This window comes from Sturnira hondurensis, unplaced genomic scaffold (assembly GCF_014824575.4).
Source record: "Sturnira hondurensis isolate 20B ecotype Veracruz unplaced genomic scaffold, ASM1482457v3 Scaffold0021354, whole genome shotgun sequence".
NCBI lineage: Eukaryota > Metazoa > Chordata > Mammalia > Chiroptera > Phyllostomidae > Sturnira > Sturnira hondurensis.
In genome coordinates this window covers 6,489,644-6,512,308 of record NW_028093985.1, presented here as the reverse complement: position 1 = coordinate 6,512,308, position 22,665 = coordinate 6,489,644, and the positions used below count along the sequence as shown (strand labels likewise).

Sequence of the window (22,665 nt, the reverse complement as noted above, 5' to 3'; positions counted from 1 at the left end):
CTTTTAAAATATGTTTCTTTGCTACTGAATTCACCACTAGGACCCAGTGATTTTGTGTTTGTAATAGCCAGAGAAAACTTGAGAGAATTAACATTTCTGTTATCTTGGTCTTCTCTTTACATTGATTCACAAATAGGTAACTGTATACCATGATCTCTGGTAGAAATGAGCTCAAACAAAAACAACAAAATACTCCTTGTATTTGGTGTCAGCCTGCTGTATGGTATTTGATTTTTATTTCTACTTTAAGTTCGAATGAGCTTGAATTCCTCACGTAGACACGACTTGCACTACTTGGGCAAAATAGAGCATGTTAGACATTCCAGGAAGAGAAGGAGCTACTGGTTTCAAGTTTGGCTCCAGATAATCCATAAAATTTACACATCACTTGTGAATTGTCAAATAAACTAACGTTTAAACCAGCTTTGTTCATATTTTTCTGTGTAGTGATTGACCTCGGATTCCTTCAGCAGGGCCTTTGTTTAGAGCACATTCTGTGCTTTAAAGTCCCGCGTTATGTCAGGGGTGTACAACGTAGAACTTTACAGCCTGTGGCGTGTGGCCTTCTCTTGGCGGGGCACGACTAAGTCGTGACCTAACCGTGTTTGTTATCCCCATGTTGCAGATTTCAGAGTCTGAGACCCAGCAAGACTAAGTGGCCCGCCAAGTCAGAGGCGGAACCAGGAATAGAACACGGGCCCTCTAACCCCATGTCCACACCACGCCACAGTGCCCCAGCCAGCGACCACAGGCCTTTTCTAAGAAGGTGGGCGCGGGTACAAAATTGACCAGTTCACATTATTTAACAGCCTGTCACTCAATGAAAAAAATATTTTTTCATTTTAGAATAGCATTACGCCTTTGAATATTTACATATCTACTTTTTTTTTTAGGAAAAAAAAACTTTAATTATGCAACTGGTTCTTAGGTGATTTCTTTTTGCAAGTGTTTTTAATAGTATAGGGAAAGCACTATCATCCTTCACTTAAGGTTCATCCATAGAAATTGCTACTATAATCTAGCTAGGTTTGTCCTGTCAGCATTTTTATATGCGTTTATATAACACGTGTATTTGTTGCTAGGTATATCTAGCTGTTTGGGCGCAAGGAATGCTTCAGTGTTATGTGGTGTGTCTTGTTCTACAATTGCTATTTTTTACTGAATTTCCTTGGACGATGTATCGAAGTTGGTAGATATAGACCTACCTCACTTTTTTTTGCTCCTTCGTAGTGTATATGGCATTTTATGAATATGTCACAGTTGAAGCATTTGCATATTTTTTTCTTTCCTTTTTTTAACACCACCATTTTTCTTCCTGACCATTAGGCTACTTTGTAAAATGTTAGGCGTATTCAGGATTGATTAGTACCCAGTTAACAAATATTCTACACTGCCTCTTATATCCCAAATCAGGATAAACTCTGGACAGGTTTGTCTGAAAATTTCTAAGAATGTTTTAACTGATATTGATGAAAATATTTCTAAATGATATGAGCACACCCAGCACATGCTTTGGACAAATAGTTGCTCAGTAAATGTGCTGAATAACTGCATGTGCTTATTACTGCCTTAGAAATGAGAGGTTGCCCACTGTGACTTGAACCTTGCTGAGTGACTTGGTCCACCACCAGGGTGACTAGGGGACCTCCAAGGGTATGTAGGACAAACCTAAAGTGCTGTGCTCTATAGCCTTTAATAGGGAAGAGAGGGATGGGATTAAAAAGGGAGAACTAGGGAGATTCTTGAACTGTGGTATAGCCATGGCTCCCTCGTATGTCAGGAGGCTTTTGTCACCTTATTGTTGGCTTTGCTTCTAGTAGCATCCCGGCTATCTGGCTGTTCATTCAAACATTTCGTGAGCACCCACCGTGTCACTCGGTACTGGGAATGCAGAGATCTAAAACACAGTCCCTACTCTCAAGAAACGTGCAGTCTAGTGAAGAAAGCACATGTGTTAAATGTGTGTATGCGATGAGACAATGTTGTTATAAAAAGAGTCATAGCTTCCAGTGAATACACAGAGGAAGGAGTTAGTGGCCATGGAGAAGTTGACATCTGAGCTGAGATGTGAAAGATGAACAGATGTCTCCTTTGAAGTCTTGCGATGGCCTGAAAGCCTAGGGGAAAGGATGCTTCACAAGAACAAGGAGCCATATATGAAGTTCAGGCCGACTCCTGATGGACCCATCAGCGGCTTAGCCTGGGCACCAGAGCAGATGAGGCGGACAGATCCCAGACTGACCGTGCTTCATGTCCTTGGCAGTTCTGACTTCCTAAGGCAGTGGGAAATCACTGAAACCTTGGAGGGAGGAAGGAACGTGATTAGATTTACATTTTAGAAAAAGCAAATCACTGGCCACAGTATCAAGAGTGAATTCAACTGAATTGGCCTTGAGTAACCTGAACCTGTACTTGAAAGAACAAAAAATGTCCTCACAATAGCTCCCACCTGAAGTGAGGGTCGGAGGAGACTGTCCTTTGAATAACGTCTGTCACAGAGCTGCACGCGGCCTTGGTCCTCAGCCACTGCCTGCTGCAGATCAGCTTGGGTCTCAACAAGGAGAAGAGGTCCAAACTCTCCTTTTGGCTAATGATTTGTTCCTCAAACCAAGAGGCCTCGAACCTATCATTCTAGCTGTAATCATTTCATAGTATTTGAAAGAGCTACAGCTGTAAGAGGGGAGAAAGCAAACACTAACTGTGTTTCTCACAGGGCGAATGAGTTACGTCATTTGGCCCTTCGAGCAGCTGCAGGAAGGCGATCAGTGGCTCTGCTTCACGGATGAGCACCCAGTGCCTTGTAAATGGCAAAGGGTAAAATCCAGTTTGAGCTCAGAAAGCTCCGATTTTTCTCTACGAGGCGTATTCTTCTTAGCCAACCTAAGCAATCACAAAGAGACAGACAGATAATGAAAACAATGGCGCTGGTGGCTAGTGTAAGAGGCTGTACCAAGGCTGGAGCTGGGTGGCTGCTGCTGGCTGGGCCTCTGGGGCAGGGCCTTGGGGAGGTTCCTGAATTGCTGACTTGGGTTCCTTCAGCCCTTTCTGTTACCTGAGTTACTGTCTGATCCCAAGACTGCTATGACTTTCGGGGTGAAAATCAGGAGTCTGTGCAGTGCGCACGCCTCCCATGTGATGCCCTGATTCCTGGGAAGCCTACTTCATCCGTGAGGCATAACTGTAAAAAGTTGTGAACTATCCTCTAAATATAATTTCCTCCTGTGGCAGGTGAAGCTGATTCACGTGGACTCAGAGGAACCTCAGATGGAACCTCAGAGGAACCATTTTAAGCTTCCAAAGGAAGCTGGCAGAAACATGATCGCAGTTTCCGAATACTCTGAATACTCCATTCCTGCCTCCACATCTCTCTGGAAAGCTTCCAGGGTGGTGGGAGTCAAGATCAGATGAAGAGGGGTCAGTAGTGATAGAGGTGACGACCCACCCACCCCCATTCCCACCCGGAGAACCTGCTCAGCCTTCGCCAAACACATTCTCCAGTTAGGAATGCTCTTCCACTTTGGCGTTCCTGGCATTCTTGGCCATTCCCCGATTTCAAAATGAAGGTTTCAGCTGCACCTCGTCTGAATACCAAGACAGGTTTTGGTTGCAGACTGGGAGCTGGCAGTGTCTCCTCAGAGCCAGATGCCCATGGGTCGCTTCCTTATAAGCATGCAGTGTGGTTCAAGCATGAAAACCACAGACATGCTTTTGCGATTCGTCTTAATCTTTAGGCCATAAAAACTCTGCAGCGATAATGGGGACTTTGTTTTCTCTGCTGAGCCTGGGCTTCCTTTGAGAAAACTGACAAATTTATAAATGTAATAAATGACATTTTTCAGTAAGCCGCCATTTCTTCCTCTTTGTTATTTGATTCAAAGAATTTTTGAATTTTATTCCAATTCTCTTCACTTTGTGTGTGAAGAAAAAGTCATACAGAGAAATACTTGACCAAAGTATTATTTTCATATCACAAATTCTCTTCTCAAAGTTGTTTGATTTTTTTGAGAGAAATGAAAATAATTTTATTTGTTGGGTTATGGTTAAGTGCCTTCAAGTGACACATTTTTTTTCTTTAAATGCACATTTTGTGATCTTCCTGATTGCAACACTTAAAATACCATCCCATCTAGAGTAAGATTTGCTGTTACTGCTTAAGATGATTTTACAGATATTCCTCCAAGAACCATGTATTGTATTGACAGTAGAGAAGAAACATGAATTTAATTTTCTTAATTAGAATTTTGTTAGGTTATATTTTGGATTAAGGAAGAGATGTGGTCAATCAATGAGTTTATTCTGTGTTTATTACAAACAAGAATGAATTGGAAACGAATATTTCCACAAATTCCTCTTGAGTGAATTCAAGCCAAGTGCATTGCTAGTGGCCATGCATTTGGCTTAGGTGTAAAGTGCGCCCATAGCGGTGCTGCCCAGCTCTGAGAGTGGGTGATGTCGGCCTTGGGAGAAGTGCTGGTCTCTGCACAGGGTTGGTAAGTCCCAGGGGCTTCTGGGCCTTTGTCAGAAGCTCATGCTAAACCTATTTTTTCCCACCAGAATCTAGGTAGAGAAGGTATGTCATCCAGTGTAGATCATGATGAGACCCTCTCTAACCATGACAGTCCACAGGAGCAGTGCGAGCCAGTCCCCAGGGCTGTGCCTCTCTTCGTGGTGTCCCTCCATGAAGAACTCTGCACTCTTGTGTGCTGCACAGCACTCTTCAAACACGTGGGGCCTGCTGACATCTTTTTTAAAGATTTTATTTATTTTTAGATTGAGGGTAAGGGAAGGAGAAAGAGAGAGAAAGAAACATCGATGTGTGGCAGAAATATCCATCAGTTGCCTCTTGCACACCCCCAACCTGGGACCTGCCCTGCAACCCGGGCATGTGCCCTGATCAGGAACCCAACTGGCGGCCTTCAGTTCACTGCCCAGAGCCCAACCCACTGGCCCACAGCAGCCAGGGCCTGCTGACGTCTTTTAACATGCCCTGACTCTTCCGTGGCAGGGCTTTTCATCCTCCCCGGCCCCAATTTCCTCCTCTGCAAATGAGAAAAATTTTCTATAACTTGGTCCAACCTCTCCTTTCCATCTCTAGAATGTTCAAAATACTAAGAGGATGGGCTGAAAAATCAATGCCTCTAAAGAAGCTAAGGCTTCTCTCACCTGAGAGCAAAGGCATGCCTGGCAATCGTTTATTGTTTGTTGTCTTGACGTTTTGTGAGCTTTCTTCAAACACACACCCACCACATGATCCAGACATTCTACTCCTTTACTTGAAAGAACAAAAAGTGTCCTCACAATTGCTCCAAACTGGAAATAACCCAAATGCCTATCAACAGAAGAATGAATAGACAAAATGTAATACCTTCCGTGCAACGGACCACTACTTAGCAATAAAAAGGAACAAACTGCTGACGCATGCAACGTGGATGAATTTCATTATGCTGAGTGAAAGAAGCCAGACACAAGTACATGCTGTATGATGCCATTTATGTAAAATTCTAGAGAATGCAAACTAAATTAATCTATTATGGCAACAGAAGGCAGGTCGGTGGCAGTCTGTAGGCTGCAGGAGGGGACAAGGGAGCTTTGAGTGGTGACAAAACGTCTGTGTCTGGATTGTGATGGCACTTTTGCCATTGTGGGCAATGGTCAACACTCATCAGATCAAACACTTTATAGCTGTCAATTATTTCTCAGAGCTACTAGGGAATTTTTTTTGTAAGCTCCAGACTACAACATTTGAAGCTTGAAGAAAATACAAAATGGGCAGCAGATAAAATTTGTGAGGCCATGATATCAAAATAGGGTTGGTGAACCAAAGAGAACAATCTTAAACATTCTAGGAAGACCTTTAGCTTCTAGGCAGCATATGTGAGTTGTTAGGAAAATAATTTATCTTCTGGTTTCAGGGAAACGGTCCAACAGAGTACTGCCTTTGGGACCCAGTGGCAAACAGGCTGGGTTGGTTGACTCACTCTCTTTCTCCAGCCCTCTGTGGGTCCCTCGCTCAGCAGCAAAGGCAAGTCACAGTGGCAGGCAGCGTCCGTTCCGACATGTCCAGCTTTTTACAAGAGATTTCTTCCTTCTGCCTGAGGCAGCATATGTCTGCTTGGAGGGTACATTCCATTCTTTTTGAATGTTCTATTCAGGAACCAGAAAGCTGTAGGGCACATTCTTTCCTTATAGGCCACCTGGAGTGACCCAGTTTGGTTGACACCACTTACAGAGCCACAGGCTATGGAATTGGAAGGGACCTCGGAGATTCTCCTGGCCAGCTTCTCAGAGGGGGAAACTGAGGTCCAGAGAAGGTAAATGACTGGCCTCAGCTCACACAGCCAGACCAGAATCAGAACCATCGCCCTCCAGAAGTCTTTCCACTTCACTAGACTCGCTCACAATTCTCTGCAAACATGCAGCTTAAGATGTCTAGCTGCCTAAAGCCACATCCTAAATCCAACCTCTTATCCTGCTACACTTGAAAAAAATCAATGCTGTAAAATGGCTGGAGTCTAGCTGAGAGAGAGGCAACAAATTCTCAGTTCTGACTTACTGTGATGAAATACAAGGACCAAACTCAGCATGGGAATGAATGAGAGGCATTTATGATCATTGTAGAACTTGGCAGCAATGACAGAAGCCTGTTCCACGGTGAAAATACTCAAGTTAAATTTCCATTCTTATTTGCATTTGCAACAATCGAATAAAGTTATTTCTTCTTGGATAGGACATGCTTATTGGTTGTTACTAATCCTTTCACTCATCACATACAGTCCCCGATGCAACTGAAATGGCAGATGTTTTATAGAGAGAGAACATTCATGGCAGCAAATCCTCGACTGAAGTTGAATCAGACTCTTCCAGTGAAGCCGTCACTGCCAGGGAGTAAGTGAGGTCCTTCTGGAGGGTCCACTAACACTCAGACCAGCATGGCTCTTAAATTCCCGAAGCGTGGTTCGTCATGCCCAGGTCTCAGCAGTGTGCCCAGCCTGCTCCTCTCACGGCCCGCTCTGCAGGGCCCGGCCGGAGCCGGTCCCCCGGGTTTGTGGCGGTGTCCCAGCACTGGCACCCGGACAGCACCACAGTGCTGGTGCCGGTGCTGGTGCCATTTCAGGGAGACAAAGATGGCAGCTGGGTAGTTTAGCAGGGGTCTTGGCCCTTGGGATCGTCTGCTGTGCTGGTAACGTGCTTTGCTCTTCGTGCAAATTCCCCAGAATACCAGTTGCAGAGATTGGCAGAATAATTAGGACGGTGACTTAAAGAAGATGACTTCAGGGTGTTAGAATCCCCTAAACTGAAACAGCGCCTCTGCTTCCCTGAGAGACTCTGGGAGGTGTGGCCAGTGGGAGGCCCCGCCCTTCACGAGGGGACAGTTTCTGGGCCATGTGGTCTCATCCTGATGGCCGTAGCAAAAACCTGTGTTTCACACGTGGCGACGCGGTGGACGGGTCTAACGTGGGTCAAATGCGGCCGAGCCCTGTGAGTGCAGAGACTTGCTTTTCTTCACGATGTATTTCCAGGCCCTGGAATGGTCGATACCTGTGTATCCCTAAGGGCACGTTGTCGGTGTGCAGTGAATCCTATTGAATGGTTACTTGTTGAGCAAGTGGATATTGTAAGTAGTGACCTTAAATGTGGACAAATCAAATTGGTGTGCTAGTGACAAGAAGTCAGTGACAACACTGTGGGGGAACCTTTTTCTAGAAAGTCCATTAATGACCAGACTAGGTCTGTGATTACTTTCGTGTGTGTGTGTGTGTGTGTGTATACATACATACATATATATACCCATGGAGAATTGCTCCTGGCCTCCTCTAAACCTTTGAACTGAAATCATTCCTATCACTGAGGTCAAAGATATCTGGGATATTTGGGATATTTGAATGGGATATTTAATTTTCTCCTCCATTTTCTTTTTATTCATTATAAAATAGGTTTCTTTTGTTTACCTAAGAAACAATACAATTGTTATTTCAAGTCACTTTCACTTTTTATCTATTTTATCAGTACATTAGCATACAAGCATACTCCAGTGTCTCTTACCTTTACACAAAAAAATCCACTCTTAATCCTTAAGAGCTATCAGTTGATTTCTCTTCTTTTTCACTGAAAATGTTTTGAAAGAATGGTGTACTCATGAATTATCTCCACTTCCTAACTTTCCATTTGTTCTGCAGACTTCTCCACTTTGGCTCAGCCCTCTGCCTCTGCCTCCGACAAAAGTGCTCTCTCCAAGGTACCCAGTACCTCCCTGTGGCCCATTCCAGGAAGCATTTCTGAGTTCTCATCTGAGTGGAGAGCTTTTCAGAGGCCCTTCTGAAAATCCTTCTATTGCGCATGAGAGAAAACTCAATTTGTGGCAAAGAAAACAGTAAGTTTCTTGAATTCTTTACTCATTTTCTTTCCTCCACTTTGCTCTTCCTCCCGGCATTAATCAGATATTTGACTAGCCAAATCAATCCTCTTTTCTCTGGGGCCACTTAGTTTCTCCAGAGGGATCTTCTAGATTCATCTGGGGACTGGGGTGTAGAAGCCTAGTTGAGGTTCCTTGTGGTTCTAAAGGATTGTAACTTAATCCTCAGGTGTTAGGCAGTAATTCTGCCCCCATCTTGTGCCTGCTATTTGAGTCCTGAGCTTCTCTGGCTCATTTTATCCAGAGGATGAACTTCTCTAGTATCTTGCAGTGGGAAAAAAGGGCCTGGGAGATGCGGGGATGGAGGTTGGAACTGTTGCTTGTTTGAGACTTTATAGCTCTCTTTTCACACATCTCATCCCTACCTTTCAAAGGACAGAGTGCCTCTCAAAGCTACCCCCTCGGGACTTGCCTTGCTTCTCAGTATCCGGCCGCAGCCTCTCAAGGTCAGCCCTCCACTCAGGTCAGTTACCTCCCATATGTCTTATTTCTTGTCCATACTTTTCTCTTTTGTTTTTTGTTCCTTTACTGCCATGTTAGGAATTTAGGAAGGAGATTCAATGTTTTAAGCCACCATGTTTAATGGAAAGTTCATTGACATTAATATGCTTGGATTATTATTTTTTTCAGAAGTTGTGTTTTATTTAAAAGAAACCCTGGCCCAAAGTTTGATCAACTGTGCAAATACTGACTGAAGCAATAATTTTATTGAATTAAAAAAGAAAAACACATTCATCCCAACTACTCATTGAATGCTTGATACCATTGTAATGCTCCCTGGGGTTATTTTTTGTTTCTTTACCATTGCGTTTCCACACAAAGTGAGTCAGCAAACAGATATCCCTGAATTTTTCAGCTGCACCCAATTCTTCCTACAAAGAGCAAATGTTAAGGTAAAGTCTATTGTTAATTTAAAATGCTTATTGCAAAATATTCATTTTGTGAATCTTGAATGAAATTATGTTCTATTAAAGAAGGGAATGTAGATGATTATTGCTGTCTTTTCAGACTGTCAGGAGCATCTAGTCTAGTTTCAGATGTTCTTGCTTCTAAATTCCTCAAATCTTTGTGGTTTGTGTGTGAGAGAATTTTGGCATTCTATGTTCAGAATAATAGCCAACATTTATTTATGCATTTGATCCATACAACCACCATACGAAGTAGAAATCATTGCCTCCGTATTACAGATGAACACACTGAAGCACACAGAAATCTGTAGACACAGAGTAGACACAAAGGTGTCTCAAGAGCCTTTGCTCTTAATCATGATGCTATGCAATGTTGCGACATTGTGACATTTTACTTCATGAAATTTTCAAAGATTTTCCTACCTGCTTCCTCATAAGAAACTCAAATAGTAAAACACCTAGAAAAGTGTAACACAATCACACGCACAGCCAAGGATGGTACACAGAGCGCTGCAGAGCCGAAGTCTGAGAGGGGCCAGTTTTTCCATTATTCTTTTGTGGAACAAGCAATGCATTTTGTGGAGAAAAAGGTTTTGGCATCTTGTATTTTAGAAACAATTTCTATAATTATAAAAAACCCTACATTAAGATTTTTTTTAAAAACCTTTATTATGAAATTATTCAGAAAAATACAGAAACATAAATGTAACATTTACTGAATTATTGTAAAGTGGACCCCTGCTCCCAGCACCGCCCTGGCCAAGACATAGGAGACTGAGGGCCCAACGCAGCTCCACCAGCCCCTTCCAGTCCTGCAGCTGGCTCTGCCCCCGATGGTGACCAAACCGCTGTGATGATTTTTATGGTAATCATCTTGCCTGTTTAAAGTGTTATTGCCTAAACAATATCCTAAATACCATAGTTTAGTTTGGCCTGGTTTTTTTTTTTTTTACTTTACATGCCTGGAATCACACATTATTCCTTTTGGCTTCTTTTGCTCAACTTTTGTCAGTGAGACTCATCCAAACTGTGTAGCTGTATTCACTTTTATTGTTCTCTAGCGCTCCACTGTATGACGCCACCACATTGCAGGCATATTGTACCGCACCTGTCTACTCATCAGTGGGTGGACATTTAGGTTACTTCCGTTGTTGGCTATTATGAAGAATACTATTCTTGCAGATGACTCCTGATTTGAATATTTCTGCTAGGTCACAGGGTGAGCACACATCAACTGTTGTAGCTAATGCCTTGCAGTTTTCCAAAATCATTGTGTCACTACACTACCACCAGCAGTGTATGAAAAAGTTGTTTTCTTCTAAATCCTTGACAATATTCAAAATTTCAACCTTCTCAGTTTTAACCATTCTTGAGTGTAATGGTATCTTATTTTGGTTTATGTTCTCGTTATTAATGAAGTGGACTTTTTTCCTTTATGAATTGCCTACTCAGGATTTGGGTTTTATTCTAAGTGCAATGGAAAGCAACTGGAGGGTCTTATGCAGGGGAGAGTGACACGATCTCACCACTTTGACTGTGGGTGGAGTAAGTTGGAAGGAGGACAAGAGCAACAGTGAAAAGATCAGTTAAGTGGCTAGAGTATTGGTCTAGTTAAGGTAAAGATGGTCTGGACCAGAGGGTACTGAGAGACAGAAAACGCAATGGATGTGTGCCAGGTGCAACTGGAGGCAGGCCTGAAAGGACTTGTTGAAGATTGGAAGTAGAGGCTGAGGAAGGCAGCAAGGATAACTTCCAGGCTCCAAATGCAAAACTGTATGACTTGTCAAAGAAAAGCCAAGCCAGGAAGGGGTGGGTTACAGCAACTATTTGGACATGTTCTATTTGAGACAGGTATGAGGCATCCAAATGGAGACATCACCAGGCAGCTGAATACTAACAGAGCTAGTGTTCTGAGAAGAGGTAAGGTATTGGCCAGAAAAAAACTTCAACAAGACTGGGGATTGTCATGACACCGATGTCATTTAGAGACATGGGAAAGAGAAACTAGTCAGGACGAGAGGAGCTTTGCAGACAATCTGAACAGAGAGCTGAGCACTGGCTGGACCTCAGGAGGGCTGAGAGTGAAGGGGAAGGTGCTACAGGGGCAATGGAGGGGTGTTAAGCAAAGCTCTCTGCCACTTAGTAGTTATCACCGTGGACAACTCAGAATCTAACCTCCTTTCTTGTACCTCAAATGGTCAGTAGTACTTGTAGAACTGTGAAGGTTAAGTTCTGTAATTCTTCCTTTCACACCTTAACTTTATTTTCCTTCTTTCAATGTTCTGATTAAGGATTTTGACAGACAGGGAGGGCCACACACATCCCCCATCTGCTTTCCAGATTAACTCCCAGTGGATAGAGGTTAGATGGTGGTGAGATGAGAGCAGCATTTCAGACCGACACTGTGCTGGTGGAAAGGCACGACATGAGCCTGTTGTAGAGTGGAGATCCCAGCAGTAAATGCATGAAAAGGAGACCCGCCTCCCTGAAGAAAGCCTTGTAGCATCGGTGCATGTTTTCCTTAGCCAGTGTGGAGGCAGCAAGTCCTGGGCTCTACTGAATGTACCGCAGGGCCCGCCCACTGGATTAGTGACGGGGAAGAATCGGAGATTAGAAAGATGCTTGATGGTCTGGGCATATAGAGTTAGTCAGAGCCACAACCAAGAGCAAATGGAGGAGGCTGGGGGAGAGAGGAGGAGGCTGCTAGGATGAGGATGGACTTGTATGAACTTGTAGGAAAATTTGGTAGAGGTTTGTTAGAGGTTAAGCAGTTGATGAACAGGTTTAGAGAAAAACGAGCGTACGCAACTGGTGAGGAAGATTACTAGTGGAGAGATCTGGAGAAAATGCTAATAGTGAAGAAGTTGTTTCTCGTGTACGACAAGGTGGTGGGGCTCCCTGTGGAAAGGGGACCCCTTGGCAGAGAGATTGAGCGCTTGGGAAATACGGTTAAATACAGAATCATGGAGCTGGAAACAAGTCCAAAGCTCACCTGTTTAGACCATTATTTTATAAATGAGGGCTTGGAAAAAAAGGAGGGTTTGGCAACATCTGGGACCCAAATCCACTAAAGGACGCATCCTTTGGACGTGTGCCCTTGTGTGTGAGCTTCATCAAGTCGGCAGTGGGGGAGAGCATCTGCTGGGATCCAGCCGAGCTAGTCCTATGTTTAAGCATAAAGCTAATGCTTTTGCTCAATTAGATAATCACAGACGGTCTGCCATAATGAAAGGCACTTGAGGACCTTCTGATTTTGGAAGCCAGTATTTTCAAAGTTTGTGCATAGTGAACACAGATGACATGAATAAGGCTGTTAGTAGCACAAATAAAGCTGCCATTAAAGTATTTCATTATAAATAATGGTTGGGAAGAGCCGGAAGTACCAGGGCAAATAGTCTCTGAATCCTGTTCAATGTAAAAAGTGTCCAACTTGCCAGGCGCCTTCCATTTGAAATGAAGTGACAGCATCTACCATCCATGTTAAACAAACAAAAGGAGATTAATTCAATAAATATCTTTTATTAAAGAAAAACCAGAATATTGTTAAGCACCAAAACTGTATGTTGTTACATAGCATGTACAGGAAAAGAAAGATGATTGCAATACTTGGTGTACAAGTACTTAACTCTGAAGTCACGAGTGTAAAAAACATGAAATACAAAGCAGTATGATAATTACAATGCAGAAAAGTTGCACTAAAGAGCAAAAGGCAACAGTCAAAACAATTATTGGAGATATCAGAGTATTGCTATAAATGCTTGCTTAATTTTTTCTTTAAACTTTTAATACTTCAGAGTGTTAATTGAGCATATTTAAGTATTGTAAATTTGCAAGAGTTGGCATTTACAATACACTGTGCACACTGCCCATGTAATGTAACAGTGTTAAAGCCATCCTTGAAAGCCAAGCACAACGTGCTAGTGTTTTGCTTCTACCATTGTAATATTGCACAAAGCTGGAACTGGTTTGCCATTAAAATTTTCATTTGTCAGGAAGGATAAAAAACGTATCAGTTTCATTAGCCCTAATGGGCTTTTATTCATGCAAAATGATGTGTGGCCTTCAATTTTTTATTAATTATGTATTATGGTTTCAACATTGGCAATACATACAGTACAAATGAGAGAATCAATGAGACTGTGAGGAGTCCACCCAAGCTGAAGTCACTGTGTGGGTTGTACTGTCTACTCCTTTTGGTTCTTAAGGGAAAATGCCACCTTGTGATTGTATGGATACTCAAAACAAATATAATTAGTATTGGGAAAAGCTAGAATAACTCGTTACACTCTTTGATAGTTAACCATAAATCATGCAAGTTAAAAAAAAGCCCCAAACTTCCCTTGTTGAAACTGAACTCTATAACCAACACCTATGCCTTTTGTACATGTCTACATTATCACTTTCTCCTTGGTCCCTCCTTAACTCCCCCTAATCAGCCACTCTTAGTTATACCTGACTTAAAAAAAAACCCAAAACTTTCCTCTAACCCTCAAAACAAATGATTGCTTTGAGATTCAGTGTGATATAACATTGATATTTCAATATGTCAATCTCAGAGGTATTTTCTGTACATGCACCTTACAGTGTCATAATAAATGTACAAAGGGGAGAAATATTTATAAATTTGGAATTCAATTAAATTCCTCAAATACCAAGCTGTACACTTACTGTGGGCAAAGAGAAAATTTCAGAATGAACACATCTTTGAAATAACTCAATGAGCAAACATTTAACACACATACACAGGCACACACAGAATCCAGACTCCCTCTCACCTTTAAAAAATCTGTTTACATATATGATAGTTTAGGCAGCATTATAAACTCATTTTTTAGGAAAAACTTTTAAATTAGACTTTATTTATAGAATAAAAATACTGTTGCTTCATTTTACAAAGCAATTACGCAGAGATTTTTTTCATGTGCTTTAACTAAAGAGCACTTTGCAGCAAAGTTCCGAAGTAAGTCCTGCGTTGCTCAGCAGCACTACAGAAACGCAACCCGCTCGGACAGTAAGGTGCTTCTCCCTTCCTACCTCTCTGCCCTCGGAAATAAATCTTGCCAGTCAGTCCTCTGACCCTAAGCAGAGTTCTGCTATGTGAAGCAATAAATGGGGAATAAAATCTGTTTAAAACGCACATTTATATTAATTAAATTCAGTGCAAGAATTAGGCAAAACTTAAGGTTTCTGCTTTCACTATCGAATGGCTGCATGTTAACAATGAGTCTGACCGTTTTTAAATGTTTTACAACTGTTCAAAAAAGATTTTTTACAAGTAACCTGGTGAAATATAGGAAATTTCAACTCCCTGATAAGGCCTTTAAGGACCCATTAGTACTTTACAGGTTGATATCTGATGTTAAATACATAATAATGAAATTATAAAGATTAAAAAAAATCCTTATATTTAGTGAAAGAAACAACTTTTCTTAGGCTAAAAGCATTGACTTAAATATATATACATACTCAGTGAATGTAATTAAAAACTGGAGTCTTAGGGAATGTATAAAATTAAATTGTATTCATTGTATACTGGTCCCATGCAAACACAGAGGATGCTCCCCATTCACTTCTGTTCCACCGATACCAGAGTTTTGATTCTTCACGCCTGCTGTGGCCACAGCATGCTTTACAGAAGTGGCCACACCCTATGTTACCAGATACTGCCACCAAATTCAGCTTTGGAAAAACAAGACCTTTCCCCCTCTCATTATATGTAAAAGTGCTGAAAACTTTCTATGGTTTCATGTAAGAAAAGCCCCACATTCCCACTGTGGAAATACTCTACCTGATCACCTGTCCCAGGTGTGTCAAAGAGTCCACCTGAAAATGGATTTGAAAATTGCATTTTATAGAAATGTTTCCGTTTCACAATGCCGAATTAAGGAACCATTGTTTTTATGCTGCTCACAAACTCAGTAAGCCTATAAAATGTACATCAAACAAGCAAAACAACTGCTTATTTTTTAAAAATCCTCTTTAGCCAGGCATTTCCTCATACTACTACACTACAGTACCATTAGGATTTTAAACCATTAGTAATACCTTTTTTGTACATGCCACATGGGTTAGATACACATAATTTAAGTTGCATTAGAAGAAATATTTAAAATTGACATTCAAGTGAGCAGTAACATTAGCCTCAAAACATCTCCCAATCATCATCTACTTGTTTCCCTATTTTTAAATATGGTGCAGTCAAGACTAGATTGGTAGATTAACTTATATATGGTGTTAGGCACAAACAAGCAGCTGTTTGTGGATTCTTAAAATGGAAATGATACCTTATCAGAAATATAACTGTCAAATATTTAAAACCATATGAATAATACAGACAACTTTGGAACTGATATCATCTGTAAATACCATCATAACTAAACACATACAAATGCAATACTAAGGCCAAAGAAGCTTATCAGATTAGGGGCAAGAAAAAAGAAAGAATTTAACTATGCCTACGTAATTGTTGTTGGGTTGTGAAACTGCTTTAAAATTAAAATGAGGATTCAACTGGTCATCTCATCTTGATGGATAACCCAACCATAGTTATTTTAAATTTTAATACTATTTGTGAGAACTCTAAAAGGTTGATGACCTATGGTAACATGCAATTTTGTGGAAGAAGGAATCTGACCCTTGAAGGGAAGTGAATGTGCCAGACGAAGCTGTTTACCAGAAAATAAGCACAGCTGGCTGCTTTAACCCACTCATCTTCAAGCATGAGATAACCTCCACCAAGTACTACAGTGGAACGTGCTAAGAGCTGTGGGCACACCCCTACAAGGAATAGTGGAGTGTCTACCTACCCTCCATGACTTGCTGGAGACTTATTATAACATGGCTCAGTAAGACCGATTGCAGGGCATTTTTACAAGTGAGCCTGCCTGTCTTTTAAAGGAATCTCAGCAGTAACACTACATAAATGGGTAGCAATTCCCTCTAGACTTATGAGAGTTCTAGTGCGTTTTCTGTTAATTTAACACTATATCATCCAGTGTTTTCTAAATGTCACCGAAGAAAAAACAAAACATGTCAACAAGCATCCAAAGGCATAAAATTGATACATGATATTTTTAAGGTTTACAAATGTACTAAACATTTTTTCAACTACATTAACAATCAAACCAACCATTCTTTGGATTAAAAAACATGCTTAAATGCTTTACTGATGATGGTATACCGAAAAAAATACCTGCCTCCATTCCCCATCGTGGGATGAAGATTAGTTTTATATATTAGATCTGTATTTCTAATCTTCCCAGATGTGAGAATAGCGTTAGAATAAACCAATGTATTGTGCAAATGCCATACAAAAGCTCCCAGTCTTATCAATAAAAGTATTACCAATATTTAAGCAGAGAGGCTTTGTTTTATATAATCTGTAGCTGGAAAATTTCCTCCATAATTATTTTGAAGAAAATAACTCTTTAAAATGACAAAGATGTATGCATTTCCTTTTTACTCTGAGATAGACCAATTCATCGGGGCTGTTACACTGAGACTGCTTTCTGAGTCTAGGCCAGAGAATTACTGCCTCATAAGAAATAAAAGTTCTTTTTGGTACTTTAGTCCTTAACTCCCTTCACAAAAGGCCAAGAGCTGTCTTATGAAGAACTACACTCTACAGAGTACTGTCTGTTATGGAACTGGGCCTTCAGGACTCCATCACTGCAAAATCAGCACCTAGAGTTACTGTTTAAAAATTTAGTGACAAAGGCTCTCTCCCACAATTCCACTCGAAGCATGTGAAGACAGTAAAATGCCAGCTAAGGAGACTTTTCTATAACTTTCTTTGCATATTTGTTGAACACTGAGCACACATTTTTTCACTGTGGAGCATAAAAATAAAAACTTAAATGGTGCATGATAAAGAGACTTAAGATCTGCATCCCTATTACAGAATCGTGATTTTTGATTCTCAATAGGAAAGTCATGTTGAATTATAGTAATCAAGCAATAGTTCAAACAAAAAGACTAAAAATAATTTGAAATATTTATTGCTTCTCATAAACAAAGCTGCACATAAAATTCAAACTATTATAAATTCACAATTATGAAGAGCTATTTAAAAGCACGGGAATTTTTTCTTTGAAAACTTACAAAGTGTAAGAGTGCGTGGTCTTCTAAAAATATGCCATGTTAAATGTATCATATTGTGGTAAACACATGAACAGATGTGTCTCCATAGTTATATATCTTTCCAGATGTTGTTTAACATCTTTATGAAAATTCCTTTGGAGATCAGTAATGTGGAAATTTTCATCAGATATATTTCTCTCTGATTTTCTTTCAATTCCTGTCCTACAGCTATCAAGATGAACTTCTTTTTCAGTGTCACACTATTTATATACGCTGATATGGAAGAAGCTCTACAATTTTCAAGCGGATGACTGACCTACTCACTGCAGTCCCAATACAGCTCACAGTAGACCTCTGTCAACCAGTGTTCTTCCAGCTCACAGTGACCACTACCTCTACTGGCCACCACAAGTATGTAAGTGGGTGGACAGGAAGGGAAGGTAGTTTTAAAAAAACAACCACCCAAGAATCTCCTTGAAAGGCCTTTTCTTCACTGTAGTCAGGAGCATCCACATCTAACACTCCACCATCTATTGGAATGATTGGAAAAGTGATAACTTGCCAATTGTGCTTCCTTTTTTTTCACACCACTGAGCCAATACATTTTGGATCTAATGGAATCCAATTGTGGACCCAAGTGCTTAAAATTTGTTTTCCAAAAGAGTATGAATCAATCTTCAACTGCAGATATTTTTCTTTCTGTTGAGTCACCTGTTTACAAACAAAATAATAAAGTGCATTATGAAAGGACAACCTATTAAAGGAAAGTGTGTATATATGCTTTCTCATACTTTTGCAATATCCAGAATGAACACTGATATTTTTTCCTTATAAATGGCCACTTACACAGCCAGTGTACGAGACTCTTAAAAAAAAGGATATGCTTGTATTCAAAAAGCAACAAAAACTTTACATACGGATATTGATCTCTGTTAAAAGGTTGTATGTTATTTTCATTTTTATTCCTTTTACCCTAACATTTATGTCAAAGAAAAATACAACCTAAGAATAGTTGCCTCATAAACTGCCAGCGTAATAACTATTAAATGACATCTTTAAAAATCACTAGGGGACAATTTCTGTTATATTGACACTTAAAGAATAGAATTAATACTAGTTTTTAAATGGATGTTTACCAGGACTTTTAAAAATTCAAAATAGTTGTGTTTGAAATCTATGTGCTTACCTATGGCACAGAGCATTTATATAAAAGGCCCACTTATCAGATGAAAGCTGACAATGCACAGGAATAAAGTATTGGGCTGACCAAAGAGTCTGTTTAGTTTTTTTCTGTAAAATAAAAGACACATTCTTCACTAATAACTTTATTGATTTGGATATTTTGAGTACGTCAGCTGTCTCCTATGTCGTATAACATTGACTGTTCTCAATTATGTCTCAATCTGATCACCATCAACTTCAATGCACCATGGTGCACTGTCCAGGAAGAAATCTCCAGCACAAAACTTCACAAACCACTTTTGACGTGTTCAAATAGTCGGAGCACCTTCTCCACACACTGCACAAATCTTTTTCTTTTTTTGCTTTTTCAGTTGCTTTTTACCTTTCTTGAAATAAGAAAGCATAATATGCTGAAACTGTTATTTTCTTCCATCTTCAATATTAAACAGAATTTATCAATTTGTTAAGTTTTTTAAATAAATGCACGCTGATATGACAGCTGTCACAACACAATCTAACAAAATTGCTTCAAATTAAGATAAAGATAACTAAGTGCTACTAGAGCCATACTATGAGGAAAAAACCAATTGACCTTTTTGGCCAACCCAGTACTAACTTATTGTATAGACTTACATTATCCAATACTGTAACTACCTATGTGTGGCTACTGAGCACTTAAAAATGTGACAGTGTGACTAAGAAGCTGAATTTTTAATTTTATTTAAATTAAAACCTGAAGTAGTGTAAAGTATTTGTCCACTAAATATAGTTTTGTTTTGATAGTACATTTCACTTTAACCACTGATTATTTATCATCCAAACTGAGATGTGCTACATTGTAATTTATACTAGTAAGTATACAATACAAGATAGATTTTGAAGACTCAGGACAAAAGAATGTAAATTACATCAAATTTTTTATATTCAAAACATCTTGAAAGATACTGTTTTTGAATATATCATATAAAGTATTAGTAAAATCTATTTCACCCATTTTTTTTTACCTTTTTAAAATATGACTGTTTAAAATATGACTTCTAAAATCTTACCTGTGGCTCACTATGTATTTCTATTGGACAACGTCATTATAATGACTTCATAAATTTAAGGACCCCACAGGAAACAAAACAGAAACTCAATAAAAAGTCTATCTAATCTGCAAATTTCCTTATGTTTAGAAATGCCCTTTAAGGACAGTATTACCTATAGTTACCTATGAAAAGAGTAGAATGGGGAATCTTCTTGTTTCACTTCATGAAGTTTTGAGAAATTAGCTCGTCAAAGAAGTATGAATTACATTAATGATTTAAAATCTCTAAGAATGATGCTAATTAAAATAAGAAATACAAATTATAGCCTTCTAAGCTATCTGCAGGGAAGTATCTACAAGTCCAGAACCTTTAAAAAGGATTTCCCGGGAGCACACAACAGGCAGTGAAATACCGCTCCTCTGCCTCCACCTGCTCCACGTGTGGGGAGTACACCCTGTCTACTGATTGTCTGGAAGTGTTTCACTGTTTCTCTTAATATTATACTACATACACCAGCCATGAAAAATACTGTCAAATAAAGAAAAGCTTTAGACAATTTTGAAATTAGTATTTATCATGAACATATTCTTAACATCTGATATACAGCTAAATTAGCAGCCGAAGCTACAAATAACAGCCCAGCCACTTGAATATAGGAACTACTGCTGCAGTGTCTATGTGTTTGGGCAGGATCTGGTGGAATGGAAGAAGACAAACGAGAATGGGCTGGCCTCAGCAACTGCTGGCAGGCCATGTACCCGAACTGGGCCACTGTAGGCAACTGTAATAAAAGGACTAAAAAAACTCATCTATGTGAAGGCCCCACTGTGGACCAACCAATCAGCACTAAGATGGTAGTGTCAGGCACAGGCTGAGGAGCTAGCACACAGAGAAGCTCACTGAGGAGCAGGACACAAGGCAGTAGGTGGCACGCACTGTAATGTAGGAGACAATCTACAAATATCCAGAGGGGAAAGGATTCCCAGTCAAACAGCTGGGTGTCTGGACAGAAACACAAAAAGTAGACACACCAATATATTTACATCCCTCTGCAAAGCACAGTGCACATATGTACAAGCACAAATGCTTTGAAATTATCTGAGGATCTAAAAAGAGTAAGTCCTACAGACTAACTGTTAATTAGGACCTCTATAAATAAGGCTCTTGGGAAAGAGGACACCAAAAGCCCAAGACCCATGGGAGGACCATGGTACTGTGGAATGCCGGCTCCGGCACATTAAAGATAATACACAACGACTTCCCAAGAGGAATATGATTTTTTTCACCCATTTTGTTAAACTACTGATCTTTGCAGATGCTGCTGGGGAGAGGTGAAATTGGGAGTGTAGAAGAGGAACATTCTCTTGATGAACCCATGTCCAAAACAAACACGTAAAACTACTTTTAGTAATGTTTGATGTCCAAAATAGTATATTTGAACATGTAATCAATATAAAAATTAATGAGTTATGTTTTTTGTATTAAGTCTTTAAAATATAGATGTATTCCTCCATATACATCAGTTGTATTTGGTCAGAATCCTAGGGAGTAAAGGCCAGGAATCTACACTTTTAATAAGCTTTCCAGGTAATCTCAAGCATGTTTAAGAATTAACTGTGCTAATGAATAAGTTTATTACTCCTTTCCTTACTCCCTCCAGCACTGAGTCTTCCACCTTTTGGTGAATGTTGTAAAGCTATATACTCTTTAATATATGTAATTAGCTTATTAAAATATACTGCAGTGTAACTCTCCATTACCTTAGGAAAATGCCAAATGTGTAACCAATACCCAACTGGGGTACTCAGTAAGGTATGTGTGTGTATCTATATACATGTAATTTTTATATTTATGTTAACTGCAACTGTAACTAAATAATGCACTAACTGTAATAAACTTGTTTTAAAGGCTTAGAAAGCTAAATAATCAGATAATACAATTACTTTTCTAGACTGATCTTTAAAAATTCCTTTGTGGGAAGCTACTAAGACATCAAAATTCAATATGTATAAGTTTGTAATCAAAATACTTCGATTAGAAAAAGCCTTTTCTGTGCTTTACAGCTAGAATAAGACATCCTGTTATTCAAATAAGACTATCTTCTTTACTTGGGATAAAGCTATACTGCAGAATTTTTAGTGAGCCGGATGTAAAAAACAGCATTTACATAACAGTATCTTTGAAAAGTGCTTTTCCATTAAGTTTCTAGAAACTATAGAAGTAAAACCTGAAGTTTACAAATTTATGACTTAACTACAATTAAACTGTATAGTTAATAATAAACCTCAGACTCAGTAAAATATAACAGACATCATTATACAATATATAAGCTGTGTTATCAAATGCTACTGAAGAAAGAAAGACCATTTACTTGCTAGTTTTCCCATTCTGTGCAAGGCAAAGTCTCCTCTTCATCCTCTGACTCGGGGGATGCTTCTTTGATTCTTCGAAGAGCTTCATGGATGCTCCGTGTTAAAGGGTCTGTGTCAGGCAGCAGCGTGAAGGATTCTCTCAAAACTTCCTTCTGCACCTTCTTCAATTTTACCCCCTTCCTTATTTGTGCCAAGATATTATTACTATCATCTTCATCAGGAAAAGGAGGCAGAGTTCGCTGTTCAACTTTTTTCAGATGAAAACTACCACGTTTCAAGGAAGCTAGCACCTCATCCATAGGTGAGCTCACTTTAGAAAAAGAAAGAGAACAATTACAGTTAGGATCGCACTTAAATTACAGTATAACCTCCAGACTTTAGGACTGTGATACCCCATGACATTGGAAAAACCATCTATAAAATGGGCCATGAAGAAGTGTGAACAGAAAAGATTGCCAAAGCACAGGAGATCTATTAGGCTTATAAAAAGAAATCCTAAGACTCAAGTTCCATGTCAGGTATAATTTGGCATTAGCACGCATGAGGCCTCCAAAAGTTTCTGTAATGCAACAGCCCAATCGAAATTCAGACAGTGACTGGGTTTCAACACGTTCAATTTTTAAAAATTTAATTTTGGTTTATTATAGTGACTTGTTTTCATTTAGTTGTTTTACACATAA

General features: G+C 39.7%; 1 protein-coding gene across 1 annotated transcript in view; it reads right to left on the bottom strand.

The window, feature by feature from the left end:
- Positions 1 to 12,820: 12,820 nt before the first annotated feature.
- JMY (junction mediating and regulatory protein, p53 cofactor) overlaps positions 12,821 to 22,665 on the bottom strand; it is a 107,071-nt gene continuing 97,226 nt past the window's right edge. The window contains exons 10-11 of the mRNA XM_037032409.1: positions 21,985 to 22,295; positions 12,821 to 18,111 (exon numbers count right to left, since the gene is read on the bottom strand). Coding sequence (XP_036888304.1) covers positions 21,988 to 22,295 — 308 coding nt within the window. The 3' untranslated portion in view covers positions 12,821 to 18,111; positions 21,985 to 21,987. The remainder of the gene's footprint in view (positions 18,112 to 21,984; positions 22,296 to 22,665) is intronic.